Source organism: Hyaena hyaena, unplaced genomic scaffold, assembly GCF_003009895.1.
Source record: "Hyaena hyaena isolate Hyena2069 unplaced genomic scaffold, ASM300989v1 scaffold_373, whole genome shotgun sequence".
NCBI lineage: Eukaryota > Metazoa > Chordata > Mammalia > Carnivora > Hyaenidae > Hyaena > Hyaena hyaena.
The window spans coordinates 1,179,276-1,194,551 of record NW_024081005.1 but is presented as its reverse complement, the minus strand read 5'-3'; the positions used below and the strand labels follow the sequence as shown (position 1 = coordinate 1,194,551).

General features: G+C 34.8%; 1 protein-coding gene across 8 annotated transcripts in view; it reads right to left on the bottom strand.

The window, feature by feature from the left end:
• The window catches only part of PTPN13 (protein tyrosine phosphatase non-receptor type 13), a 201,843-nt gene that overhangs the window by 101,558 nt on the left and 85,009 nt on the right, over positions 1 to 15,276 (bottom strand). For all 8 annotated transcript variants that reach the window (XM_039250548.1, XM_039250552.1, XM_039250549.1 and 5 more), the window contains exons 5-6: positions 12,412 to 12,597; positions 7,943 to 8,030 (exon numbers count right to left, since the gene is read on the bottom strand). In XM_039250548.1, coding sequence (XP_039106479.1) covers positions 7,943 to 8,030; positions 12,412 to 12,597 — 274 coding nt within the window. The remainder of the gene's footprint in view (positions 1 to 7,942; positions 8,031 to 12,411; positions 12,598 to 15,276) is intronic.

The window sequence follows — 15,276 nt, the reverse complement described above, 5'->3', positions numbered from 1 at the left end:
GAAAAATACTTCAGAGTTACTAACCCCGAATATTTTCTGTGTGACCTTCTGTGATCCATCTCTGATAACCTATTTGCTATGTATACAATACAAAATAATGACTAAAACTTTCCTAGTAATAATAAATTGCTTAGTAATTCATCTGAATAAGTCAATGGCCTCTTTAGGGTGATAGCTATAAGCTTTAATTCCCTGACTCCAAATTTTACCTTAAAAATCTTATAAAAGTGAATTTATTTCAGGTTGGTCTACAAATATTTGCTTACTAGAGAATTAGATCCAAACATTTTGCTTTTCTTGCAATTCAACGTTCCCTGAGCATGGATGTTTTTAAATCCAAATAAGTGGGGCACCTGGGTAGCTCAGTCGGTTAAGCATCCCACTGCAGCTCAAGTCATGATCTCGCAGTTTGTGGGTTTGAGCCACGCATTGGGCTCTGTGCTGACAGCAAGATCAGAGCCTGGAGCCTGCTTCACATTCTCTCTCTCTCTCTCTCTCTCTCTCTCTGACTCTCCCCTGCTCACACTGTCTCTCTCTCTCTCTCTGACTCTCCCCTGCTCATGCTGTCTCTCTCTCTCTCTTAGAAATTAAAAAAAAATAAATAAATGCAAATAAGTATAACATCAATATTTGGGGCATGTCATATAAAGAACACTGAGAATATACCACACCAAATCTAGACATAGATTATCACAGACTCTAGTGTCTAATCTAAGATAATTTAAAACTGATAAATACATGTCTATGTTACAATATTTTATGGATAAATTACATTCTTAAACAAACCACATATTGAAACTCATTAATTTAAAATTTTATTTAAAATAGAGAACAGACATATTCTTCAAAATTGACAGAATATACTAGGTAAAAAATAAGAATCGAAAGGATTTAAGGGTCATACAGCCATAGATGAACTCAACAATCTTCTTTCTTTTACTACTAAACTTCCAACAAATAGCCAAAACTTAGAGAAAATCAAACGAGTATTTTGGCGACGTCATAAATTCATAGTCAAACACGTTGGACACTCAGCACCATGTATTAATAGTAATTTCACTCAGTTTCTACCGTGCTTCACATTCCCTCATTCTTCAGTTTTCCCACCTTAATTCTCTCTTCTGTTTTCTGATGATCTTGTCTCATATTCCAACAAGAAAACAGAATCTGTCAGGTGAGAGCTTTCTCATTTTCCCATGGCTAATTCTATACATTTATCCATGTCTGCCAATCTTTTTGTTTATCTCAAAAGATGAAATTTTCTACCAGGTAAAGGCCAATTCCCAATATGTGTTCATTCCCCCCTCCTTTAATGTTATCAGAGATTTTACTATTTTGGTTAACTTCTGCCCTCCATCTTAATTAACCCCCCTTTCTTTTGAGTCATTCCCATTTGTATATAAACATGCTTTAATATCTCTATAATAAAAAGCAAACTAAACAAAACCGCTCCCCTGTTACCACATTTCCCTCTTGCTACTGCTGTTTCCAATTTCTTACTTCACATTCATTATTCTACTCACTTTAGTCAACTTCTGACTCCTCCACACCTGGGCAACTCTCCTTATGTATCACTAATGACCTCCATATTGCCAAATTCAATGATTTTGTATGCATATACTACTTACCTCTCAGCAACAACTGATGGTAATGACATTCACTTAATACAGAATAATCCTCTTTACCAGAGTGGTTTTCTCTTACTTTTTAGACTGCTCATTCTTAGTCTGCTTTTTCCTCCTCTATCAGATATTCAAATGTTGGATTTCCTCAGCTATCAGTTTTAGAACTGATTCACTCTTTTCTTATATAATTTCATCTGCTAATAAGGCTTTAAGTATTATCTATATACTGATAACTCCCAAATTTTAAATCCTTGGCACCAACGTCTTCTGGGAGCTCCATTCTTACATAATTAGAACTTCTATTAGTATATCGTAGAAGCACCTCAAACCAAGCATGCTGAAAACCAACTTTTTGCTTTCCACATCTTGAGATGTCCATTCAACCCCAATCCTTCCAATTACAGAAAGTGGCATCATTATCCTATTGATTGCTCTAAACAGAAATACAGGGACCATCGTGAAATCTTTCATCATCTTTATTGCCCATATCAAATCCATCAGAAGTACTGGCTATTTAACTTCGAAAAGATATCTTACTCCATGTGATTATGTCCATTTTCACTGGCATCACCCTATTCCCAGTTAACATTACCACTTGACTAGAAAACTGCAATGGCTTTTGGATAGGCCTCCTTACTTCTTTCTTCATCCAACCATTTCAACAGTCAGAGTTATCTTCTCAAAATATAAATTCCATGATGCCACTACCTTTTTCATAAGTCTCAAAGGCATACTATTATACTCAAGATAAAATCTGACTCCTTCCAGGTCTGCTGTTTGAATCTTTTTTTGTCTCATCTCCACTTCTTTTACTCCATCCAGGCCACAGATTTTCTTATTAAGCTCTCTTCTATATTAGGACCTTTATACATATTGTTTTCTCTGCCCTGAATGAGAATGCCCAGATCTTTCTCATGATTAGTTGTTTCTTATCCTAGACTTTTATTTTAAATATGACTTCTTCAGTGAGTCCTACTCTGACCACTATTGAAATAAACACTTCCAAAATATACCATGAGTCTATTCCATTTGTAACAGGTAGATTTATCATTCTCTTTTAGGTCATTAGTATTTACTAACAATATATTAATGGGCATGGTATCCTAAAAGCACTGTGTCTTCTCACCAGCCATATAAAATTTAAAACTAATTGCTAATAAGGTGGCTCTTGGATAACTACTTCTCTACAAATGCTAGGTTTTTATCTTTCTGCAAATTAGTAGATATAAAAATATTTCAGTTCCCATTAATTAAAAGTCCAGAAAGTTATCATTTTTAAATCTGTAACGTAGAGGGAGAAATAAAGATTTTAAGAAGATAAAAAGTCTTCATAATAGAACACAGTCCATTTATTTTAGTTAAACTAGAAAAAAAAAGTCTTCTTTGTAAAGTACATTGCGTTTTAATTATTTTTGTTATATATGATTAACATAATCCTTACCATCATTCACCTTTCCCCTCACACAAGGCAAAAAATTCAAGTGTCTCCTACAAGCTAAGTTCAAAATGATGTTTCAGTATTAAAAGAGGCTCCCCGATTCCCCATCTGTCCTCACAAGAGTGTTCAAGTACATAAAAAAAGAAACATGATATTGTCAATACGCCCAAGTTCTGAAGCACTATCATGCTGATCTGGTCATGGTGTAGGTTTCCGCCTTAAGCTTGGCAGGAAATGTTTGATTTCTTTCTGCTTACTGAAGCCATTTTATCACCATTGGCAGTATAAAATAACAAAATGGGTACAGACAGCCCACTAGTTTAGGCCTTAAGTTTTTGTAACAGATCTGAGAGGTAAGATATAAGGAAAGACCTTTTAAGGTCATTTATTCATAGATAAAAACTGTTACTGTTAAGTTTCAGTATAACAATCAAATAACTTAGCTATAAGGCATTGTCCCTAAAATCGCTTACTTCTTTAAACCTAATTTTGTATCTCATGGTTTTGAAATTTTCTTTCCTGAAAACTATGGCTAGAAGCTTAATCAACTAAAGCTATCACTACATAAAGGTTTCAGGTTGGTTCTCACCAGAGAGAATGTGTTAGTACTGATGTAGTATAACAAAGCCCTTTACTGCAAGTGGCCACTGGCAGTTAAGAACTGGCACTGCTGGGGTTCCTGGGTGGCTCAGTCGGTTAAGCGTTTGACTCTTGATTTCAGCTCAGGTCACAATCTCATGGAATCCAGCCACACATGTGGCTGTGCACAGGCACTGCGAAATCTGCTTGGAATTCTCTCTTCGCCCTTCCCCCACTCATACTCTCTTTTTCTTTCAAAATAAATAAATAAGCATTTAAAAAAGAAAAACCAAACCCTAGCACTGGTGTCCTAGAGGAGTATTTCTTCTTCATGAGGCAATTTTTTTAATCTTAAAGTTTTATATTAGTATATGCCATTTACTATTAACTGCTAATTGCTGGTCTGGTACTGGCTATAATTGGTACATTATATTGATTCTGTCTTTGAGATTTGGTTGTATACATTTGTTAAAGGTAGTTTAAGAGACCCCTTGAGCAGTAATACTACTGTGGAAAGCAGTGGCTAAGAACTGAGGAATACTCTTCCATTACACTTGATCTAAAAAAGGCTATTGTTTCTGTATGTATAAGGACCTCTAATTCTATCTAAAATGTAAACATAAACAAAATTTGGTTTATCTTGAATGATAAATTGTAGTTCCCTACAAATTCTTTTGAGTTTCGGTATAGAGATTTAATTCTCCAATAAAGGGATATGACTAGATATAAAAATCAATGGGCAATCTAAAGACTTCCCTGTTAAAATTTTAAAGTCACTACAGTCACCTGGAGATTATCTGCATTTAGATAGTCTATAAGTAATAAGCATTCTAAAGAACTATTAGACAATAATACTGAAAGTTCTTAATATAAAAACAAAATCGGAAAAGGCATTAATAATTGGTTTAAAGCTTTTTTAAAAGATTATTTGAGACAGAGAGAGACAGAGAGAGAGAGGAGAGAGAATGTGCATGCACGTGAATGCAGGAGGGACAGAGAGAGAATCCCAAGTAGGTTCCGCACTATCAGCATGAGCCTGATGCCGTAGGCTCAAACTCACAAACCATGAGATCATGATTTGAGCCAAAATGAAGAGTCAGATGCTTAACTGACTAAGCCACCCAGGTGCACCTAAAACTTCTGATATATTTGTTGTTATAGTAAGAAAATAGTCTAATAATATGACCCAAGATGGTGAACTACAATTTTTTATTACTTTGCATACAACTTAATGTTTAAAATAGATTATCTAAAACAATAAATCATAGTCATATATTTATGAAACCATTAAAATTATATTACAAATGTATTATTAAATTTAATATTTTTATAACTTTTTCTCCTATCCATTCAATCGACAAATACTCATTTTTCATCTACAAAAACTAATGTGCTTAATATAGTAGGTGTTATCTCTCCTTAGCATCTACCTGTTCAGAAAGCTTAATTTTGTATACACATTTATTTAAAAATATGTATAAATATGTATAAATGTAAGTGACAATAAAATAACCTGCTATTTAAAGTATGTTAAGGAGTAGGTATAGATTCAGCTCCGGCTCTAACTGCTAACACTAAAATAGTATGTTATAATTACTCTCTGTAACAATAAGACTGAATGATTGAAAGTAATGCCATTTAAACTATGTTAACACTTGAGTCTTTAAATATGGCAAGATGACCCTTTCTGTTTTCTATAGAATACATGATGGAACGGAATAAAATGGGGGACTATTTATATACAGAAGCATTTCTTTTTTTTTAAATGAAAAACTGTATTTAAAACATAACAATTAATAACATTATAGTTACTAACTCAACAAATAAGAAGCAAACCAACTTCAATTCTGTAACATGGCCATTTATTCATAGTAGGAAATGATAGAAGAGAATTCCAGAAAGAGATTAGAGAAAGAAAGGAAAGAGAAATAAATTAGGAGAGAGAGAAATGGAGGAAAGCTAGTGAGGGAAGGAGGGGTAGGGATGGGGGAAGGGGAAGAGAAACTAAAAAGATGATAAATAAGAGAAAGAAAAATCACTTCTTTTAACACTAAAAATCACTTCTTTTGTAACATTCACTTATTAAAGTGCTCATTATGTCTTCTTGAAAAAGACTCTTTCGGCTTGCTATTGACATTTAACTATAATATTCTATTATTCAGTTCTAAAATAGGAGACTAAATGAAAATTTGATTGATTAACAAAGTGCACCAAAGTTCACACTATATCATATCTCAAGTCATAGTATAGTTTTAAAATAGAGGGAAAGATTTTTATCTACAAGAAGAAAATGTGTGTGTGTGTGTGTATGGACATAAGTACAGTAGGAAACACAAGAAAAGTTTAAAAACACTTTTCAAATTGTCATCAAAGCATTGCAAAAGCTAAAAGTTAAACAAATTCTATCTTCTGGTTTTTTTTTGACCCATGTATAAATAATGTATGTATTAAAAAAGTAACCTTACGTAACCAGAAATAAATTGATTATACTGACGGTATGAAAGCAAAGGTACCTTTTCGGAAAAGTAGTCCTTATTCACCATGACTAAAACAGTACCAAAATAGACACTTAACTAACTGAACCATTACAGAATCACTCCATCAGAAACAACTTTATTACTTTTCCTTGACTTATCAAGTTAAAGTAGTATACTTGCTGAGGGCACATTTTTCCTTCTCAATATGAGAGTTCTGAATTCTGTAAAACATTTGGTTCAGATAATCAAGAGTCTATATTTAGTTTTCACAATAAGACTTTTAGGTTTTAACTAGACAGCTGTGCCCTGATTATCTGATTAAATCAAAAAGTTAAACATCTTAGCTTTTTAATCTATTATCAATTAGAATGTTTTATTAGAATATATTTAAGCAATATTTACATTTACTTTGCCCAGGCACAAGATTTAAGACAATAAGATTCTTCAGCTACAAATATTTTTGTTAATGTTTAGATTATCAGAATTATCAATATTGCTTGAGAAACAGAGAACAAAGATAATCAGCAAAAACAAAAGTTCGTTTTACAAGTGAGCCAAGCTTGAAGTTTAATAGTGAAAAAAATTTTCATGTAAATATTCATTTTTTCTGCTTTCATTTTACATGTTTGGGATTTGTAATAATTTTCTTAAAAAAGCAATTATATAGGAACCATAGTTATCTAATGTTATTTGTAAACAGCAAAACCACTCTTCGTCAGGTTTTATTTACTAACTATCTTGTAACCTAAAACAGTATTTGATAATTGCAAGTCAAAAAATTAGTTGGTCATAAATCAACTTAGGGGGTTGTGACTCTGATTAAAATAAGAAACAGAATAGAAAACAGAGTGCAGCAGGAGCGCCTGGCTGGCTCAGTTGTGACAGCATGGGACTCTTGATCTCAGGGTTGTGAGTTTAAGCCCCACATTGGATGTAGAGATTACTTAAAAAATATAAAATTAAATCTAAAAAAAAAAACAAAGAAATAAACAGGCTACGTAAAATATAATATTGCCTTCTGAAACTTTGTTTCAATAGTGTTTATGTATATGAACTTGTATGTGTTTGTTTCACCTTGCTTTAAAATGCAGTTTTTGGGGCAGCTGGGTGGTTCAGTTGGTTAAGCAGCCGATTCTTGGTTTTGGCTCAGGTTTTGATCTCACAGTTTCTAAGTTTGGACCCCGCATGGGATTCTGCTGAAAGCTCGGAGCCTGCTTAGGATTCTTTCTCTCCCTCTCTCTCTCTGCCTCTCCCTCGATCCCTCTCTCTCTCTCAAAGATAAACATTTAAAAATAATAAAATAAAAATAAATAAAATTCCATGATAAAGCAAATAAATGATATTACTGCTGTAATAACAATACTGAAAGGAATTGATTTACTATGTGAGTCCTGGCTGTCTTAGTAATGTTCTCTGCATAATTTTAATGGATTTATATATTAATATAGTTATTGTTCCTGTCAATTTCCTGCTTCCACTTTGCAGGGAATCCTTTTGTTCAATGTTTATTTACCTTTTAGAGAAAGAGAGAGAGAGGTGTGAGCAGGGGAGGAGCAGAGAGAGGGAGACAAAGAATCTGAAGTAGGCTCCAGGCTCTGAGCTGTCAGCACAGAGCCCAACACAGGGCTCAAACTCATGGACTGCGAGATCATGCCCTGAGTTGAAGCCTTATGCTTAACTGACTGAGCCACCCAGGGGCTTCTGCATAGTTGTATTCTAATTACAGTCACAATAATCAGATTTCCAAGTCAGGTAAGTGTGATTTCATAAAAGAAACAAAAATAAGGTTAAAGCTCAAAAATTTCCTATTAATATATTCTTACCTGTTGGTAACCCTTTTCCTCTCAATCGGTCTCGAATAGCCTGGCTTCGATCAGGCTTTTGTTCACTGTTACGGGAAAGTTGATCTGTCTGTACACAGATAATCAAAAATCAAGTTTGACAAAACAATCTCCCTTTGTTTTCATGGTAATTGTCTACAGAATGACACTAGTTAGGCAATTTTTGGAGTAAAACATTAACTAAAGACACTCAGCACTTGCTACTGGTAATTTGTGCTCCTTCAACAAGATTTATGTAGCTCAGTTCTGGTCAATTCATCTTCAGGAAATGAAAGATAAGGCAGAGTTATAGAAGAGCAATTAATCTGCTAAACGATGAACAAAGTTAGCCAAACTAAAGTAGTTAAAATGAGTTACATCTGAAAACAGTAAACCTGAAGAGTTCTTTTTTTTTTTTGTGAATATTACATTAATCTGTCAAGTTAGATTATAATTTGAAAAACATGTTAATTCTGGTACAATAAAAATTTTCTCCTGATTGTAACTATGCATTGAGGGTATTGACTTAAATAATTTTCAAAAATAATTTTCCAGACTTGTCCTGCCAGAAATTACATTTGAGAAATGCTTTAAACTAAATGAACATATTGAGGGATTAGAATTAAATTTAAATCAATGCTCTTTTAAATTTTCCTTATAATAAAATGTGTAAGTAGTCTTAAGCTTTAATAACTTTAACTCAGGGTACTCCTTTAAAATAAAGCATGTCATTTTTTCCCTCCCTGGCTGCTTAAAGCTTGGGTGCCATTATAAATGACACAGTTAACTATTTGGACTGGGAAGTTCATAACCAACCGACTACTTCAGAGGAAACAAATGGTCATTGATAGTCTTCATCCCAGAAAGGCAACAGTACCTACAACAGAAATTTGGGAAAAGCTCGCCGAAATGTACAAGACCACACCAGGTATCATCTTTGTATTTGGATTCATAACTCATTTTGGTGGTGGTAAGACAACTGGCTTTGAATGATTTATGATTCCTTGGATTATGCAAAGAAAAATTAACCCAAACATAGACTTGCAAGACATGGCCCATATGAGAAGAAAAAGACCTCAAGAAAACAGTGAAAGGAACACAAGAACAGGAATAAAGAAAGTCAAGGGGACTGTGCAAAAGCCAATATTGGTGTTAGCAAAAAGAAATGAAATACCTAGCAGTGAGCTGGAGACCAAACAACAGAAGGAGTAAAAAGATTCTGCAGTGACTTTATCTGTGGTGAACATGCAGATTTCTCAAGAGAAGATTAATAAACTAAGAACTTTAAAAAAATTAATAAAATAAAATAGAGGATATCAGGAGGAAGAGGGGTGGGAGGATAGGTGAAATAGGTAAAGGGGATGAAGAATACACTTATCATGATGAGCAACTGAACACTGAGTAATAATCTACAGAATTGTTGTACACCTGAAACTAATCTAACACTGTATGTTAACTATACAGGAATTAAATAAAGAACTAAATAAAATATGTATTGGTGGAAAAAAAGCATATTATCTTAAAAAATAAAAGTATATCAAATTAGATCAAATTCCACATGATCAGGGATGAAAAACTAGAACACTAGCTTTATTTAGATGATCAACTAGAGTAAAAACACCAAGAAATAAATGAAGGAGAGATAATGATGAAGAGAAATTACTTAAATCTGGCACCAGAATGCATACATATTTGTTCACCCACATACAAACACACATATTTTAATATTCCTCCACTAGTGAAATGTGTTTGAATATGGATTATAAATCCAGGGACACTGGGTGGCTCAGTTGTTTGAGCATCTGATTTGGGCTCAGGTCATGATCTCGTGGCAGGATTTTGAGCCCCGTGTCAGGCTATGAGCTGTCTTTGGATTCTGTATCTCCCCCTCTCTCTGTCTATCCCCCACTTGCTCTCTGTCTCTTTCTCTCTCAAAAATAAATAAACATTTAAAAAAAAAAAACCCCAAAATGGTAGCTGTTGGAGTTCTCTCCAGTGATACTAGCAAGAGCAATGGAAAGATGACAGGGACAGTGTTGTTTCTTCTTAGTAATTTGCCTCTGGAAAGATAGGCTCCCCATATTCACATCCTGATTGATCCTTCTATTCTTCTCTCCTTTTAAACAATCCTACAACATACCCCATTTAGACTTAATATCATTCCTCAAACATACCCTGCTCTTTCCTGCTTCACAGCATTTATCTAGGTTTACGTCCCTCTGCCTAGATTACTTTCTATCTAGACTTTCGGATCTAGTTCAAAGTGCTATTTTTCAATGCAGTCATAATTTGTATTCTTTCCCCTTAAATCTTCAAAAAGCTTTTAAAATTCTTCTTGTGTTGCTTTCCATACCCTTTTCTATATTTTATAATTAAGCAAATGGTCTCTAAATAAGAGCCCTTAGAACGTAGAGCAAATATTTTATTCAAATTAATATCTATCTGCAGTATCTAACACAGATTTCATATGTAGACAAGCAACAAATAGTTTCTGCAATAAACTGACCTAAATACTAAATGTAAAGAGATGGAGATCTTTTATCTAATATGGGCAACTAATAGAAGGATAATAGAATTCCATGGAGGAATATTTCTTCATAGAAAGGGGAAGAAAAAGGCGCCTGGGTGGCTCAGTCATTAGGTGTCCGACTTCGGCTCAGGTCGTGATCTCACGGCTCGTGGGTTGGAGCCCCGCGTCGGGCTCTGTGCTGACAGCTAGCTCAGAGCCTGGAGCCTGCTTCAGATTCTGTCTCCCTCTCTGTCCCTCCCCTGCTCATGCTGTCTCTCTCTCTCTCAGAAATAAATAAAACATTAAAAAAAATTTAGAAAGGGGAAGAAAAAGTAATTCCAGTAATTTTACCGTAGGGAAAAAAACAGCAAGACAAGTCTTAGAGGAGGTGTGGTATACTAGAAAGATCCCTGAACTAATAGGAAACAGACACCCATTAAGTTGTGTGAGTCTCAATTTCCTTACTTATTGATAAAGTGAAAGAGTAGGTACAGATCAATATTTCTCAAAGGGAGCCTACAGAACATTAGTATTATGGGAAACATCTGTTACAAAAAAAAAAAAAAAAAAAAAGGACCCAAATAAGTTTCACCTACATGTAGGCATATCATTCTTGAAGGTAACAGTCTAGTGTATTAAAGTCTCTGAGAAGTTCTGCAGTGAAAATATATTTTAATTTCTTTTAAATATTGAGTTTTCCTTGAAAACTGTGCTGACAGCTAGCTCAGAGCCTGGAGCCTGCTTCGGATTCTGTCTCCCTCTCTGACTCTCCCCTGCCCATGCTCTCTCTCTCTCTCTCTCTCTCTCTCAGATAGAAATAAAACATTTAAAAAAAAGAAAATATTTAGGAAACTCTGGTTTAGATAGAGGGCTTTCATATATTTTTAGTAGCACCTTTGTTTAAAAAAGTAACATGCAGGAATATAAACAAATAATCAATTATAATTGGAGCAGCTCAGTTAAGGAGGGGAAATCAGCAGCCGAGAATCTCATTCACTCCGTCTCTATTACCTGTATTCCTTTCACTAAAGAAGTACAAAGGCTGCATGGGGTACAGTTTACAAACCATTTGCCTGGAAGAATCTATGAGACTGTTTCTTACTGATTGGCAAACTGTGTGGAATTTGGATGTACGCCTGCTAGCCATACAACATTCTGGTTAAGATAATAGAACTAGACCCCTAAGGAAGAAGTAAAAAGCTGTCAAGAACACTGTGCAACAGTGGCAAATCTGTGGTTCACATAAAGGAGGAGGACTTCACTTGAAAGGGTAAGAGCAGGTAAAGTTTGGATCTAGATAGATATCAGAAACCAAGGGGTATCCACACTAGGCAAATAGGGTAGAATATAGCTCAAGAAATGCAGAGGTGGGATGACAGATACAGGGTTTGTTATTTTGGGATTCTTCAGATCTGAGACAACAGAGAGAATGGGAGAGTCCGGGTCTCAGGGCATCTAGCAGGGATCCAAGCATGTATCACCCCTGCCCACCAGGTGACAGTGTCCATAGAAGGTGAGGAGGATTTCAGGAACAGCCAGGGGTCCAGACAAGTAAGTGTCCAAGAAAGAGGTTATAAAGCAACAAAGTGCATTACTAATGTCAAAAGCCATTTTGTATGTCAATGCATTTTCATAATAGACAGAACCACTTGCTGAGGATGTCAGAAAGGAGGCAAGAGCAGATGTTTTTAGCTCTAACATGCTGTGACTCCGTAGTACTTGCTGGAATAAAGTTCTAGAAAAAGACTAATTCTCAAGAAATCCAGGAGACTATGTCATTGCACTGGCTTCTAAATTTTAAGTACTGTTTCAAATAAACCATTAACATTAGAACAGGAAATTTAATCTCCTGTTCCTTGTCTTCATTGAGAAAATGATACCAATCTATCTTTAACAAAAATGCTGTGATATTCGGCTAAATTTTAAAATATGATTATCTGTACCAGTTGGAAATGCGGCTTACCCCAGAAAGATTTCCCAGAACCAATTTGACCAACTGTTTCACATAGGAAAATGAAGGTGCACAGTTGCTGTTCCTAATGTGGGCACTGCAAGCGTCCAGGACAGTTCGGACAGAAACTCGGGCGTATATAACATCTTCGCACATTCCAAGCAGTATGCTGTTGAGATGATCTCCAAGCTTGATTGGCTAACGTAAAGAAAGAAAAAGCCACATTGAGAAGTGTGGGTACATCTTATCTAACAGAGACAAGTCATGGCAGGAGTCATAGGAACCACACCAAACACACTTCAAATACTTGGAGGAAATGAGCTCCTTCTCTTCCAGTATATATATTTTACTGCATTTTATCTTTTCATAATTCAAAAAAATTACTAGCAGAAGACAGTTAACACCCATCTCCCAAGATAAGAAGTCTCACAGAAAACTTTTTGAGGGGTGGGGGAGTGTATAATAAAGAGATGGAATTCCTTGGTTATTCAAATATTTTGGTAATCAGTTTTGTGAGTGAGTGAGTGAGTGAGTTTGTGTGTGTGTGTGTACATTTTGGGTAAATAAATGATTTCTTAACAATTGATAAAAAGTAACATATTCAATATACATTAAATAGAACTTGACATTCTCATGATAACTTAAATTTCAAAAACTGTAATGACTCAAGTCATTTAAATATCAGTTCTCATTATGTTGGTGAAACAGAGAAACTGGAATGTTAGATTGTTTAATTAATTGACATGACTTGTAGAATATTATATCCAAATGCCCAATAGGCATACAAAGAAATGCAGATGAAAACCACAAAAAGAAGCTAATACACAACTAAACAGAATGTCTGAAAATAAAATGACTGATAATATTGATAACGAGAAAAGCATTGTTGGTGGGTGATTAAACTGGTACATCCACTCTAGTTGAAACATGCTTTTCCTGTGGTCCATCCTTTCTGCTTCTCATTCATTTGTGTATTATGTTATCCTTTAGATCTCATGTTAGATACAATACCCTTTAAGAAACACATCCTAACTCTCTAACTCGAGTTAAAGGCTCAAATTGGTTTTCCACAGCATCCTCCACATTTCCCTACCACAGCATTCACACTTTGTTATAACTGGTTATTTGATTGCCTGAACTCATGGATGTACTCCACAGGCATGGGCCATTTTATTCCTAGTATCTAGTACAGTGACTGACACAATATAGGAGCTTAACCTTTTGAAATGGTATTGAATAAACTGAGGACTGATGGATGTGGGGGGGAGGGGGGATGGGCATAGAGGAGGGCACTTCTGGGGATGAGCACTGGGTGTTATATGGAAACCAACTTGACAATAAACTATTTGTATTAAAAAAAAAGGAAATGGTATTGAATATTTGCTAAATGATTATGATTTCTGATACCAAAATACTAGTAAAAGTTTATATTTCCTCTCCAATTTACGCATTATTGATATTAACTTAATTTTCAGTTAACTGAAGAGTATAAAGTGTTAACCACAGGCTGTGATCACAGTTTGCATATATGTATAATATATGATACCAACATATCCAGTAATAATTTAACTCATTCACTTCTACTTATCAAACTGAAATGGAGGATTTTTCATGATACAAAATGAGACCAAACCAAGTTGAAGATATAATCCATCTTTCATGGATCTTAGGATGTCTGAATTTTAGAATAAAAGCCTAAAATGACAGTTACTTTTTAACTTGATTAAAACAAACCTTTATACTTAGTTATTTTTGTTTTTGACTTCTAAATACCTGAAATAAAACCCAATTCTGTATGTTAAATCTTTGCTCTGATGAAATATAGTTATCTTTTCGCAAGGTAACAGAGACACCACCACAAGCATGAATCCTTCAAAGGACACAATGACTTTAAACCTGTATTTTTCAATAATAACACTGAATGTAAATGGACTAAATGCCCCAATCAAAAGACATAGGGTAGTAGAATGGATAAAAATACAAAATCCATCTATTTGCTGTCTACAAAAAACTCATTTTAGACCTGAGGATACCTTCAGATTGAAAGTAAGGGGATGGAGAAATATCTATCATGCTACTAGAAGTCAAAAGAAAGCTGGAGTAGCTATACTTATAACAGACAAACTGGACTTTAAAGTAAAAGCAGTAACAAGGGATGAAGAAGGGCATTATATAACAATTACAGGGTCTATCCATCAGGAAGAGCTAATAATTATAAATGTGTACACACCAAATGCGAAAACACCTAAAAACATAAAGCAATTAATCATAAACAGAAACAATCTTATTAATACGAGTGTTATAATAGCAAGGAACTTTAATACTCCACTTACAGCAATGGATAGATCAACTAGACAGAAAATCACTAAAGAAACAATGGATTTGAATGACACACTGGACCAGATGGATTTGACAGATATATTTAGAACACTACATCCTGAGGTCATGGAATTCACAAGTGCACATGGCACATTCTCCAAGATAGATCACATACTGGGACATGAAGCAGCCCTCAATAAATATAAAGAATTGAGATCATACTATGCACACTTTCAGATCACAATGCTATGAAACTCGAAATCAATCACAGGAAGAAATCTGGAAAACCTCCGAAAACATGGAGGTTAAAGAACACCCTAGTAAAGTTCATAGGAAGATGTGGTTTATCTATACCATGTAATACTACATGGCAATGAGAAACAATGAAATCTGGCCTTTTGTAGCAACATGGATGGACCTTGAGGGTGTTATGCTGAGCGAAATGAGTCAGGCAGAGAAAGACAAATATCATATGTTTGCACATATAGGAGGATTAGGAGGAACTTAACGAAGGACCATGGGGGAGAAGAAGGGGGGAAATAGTGGGGGAAAGGGGGA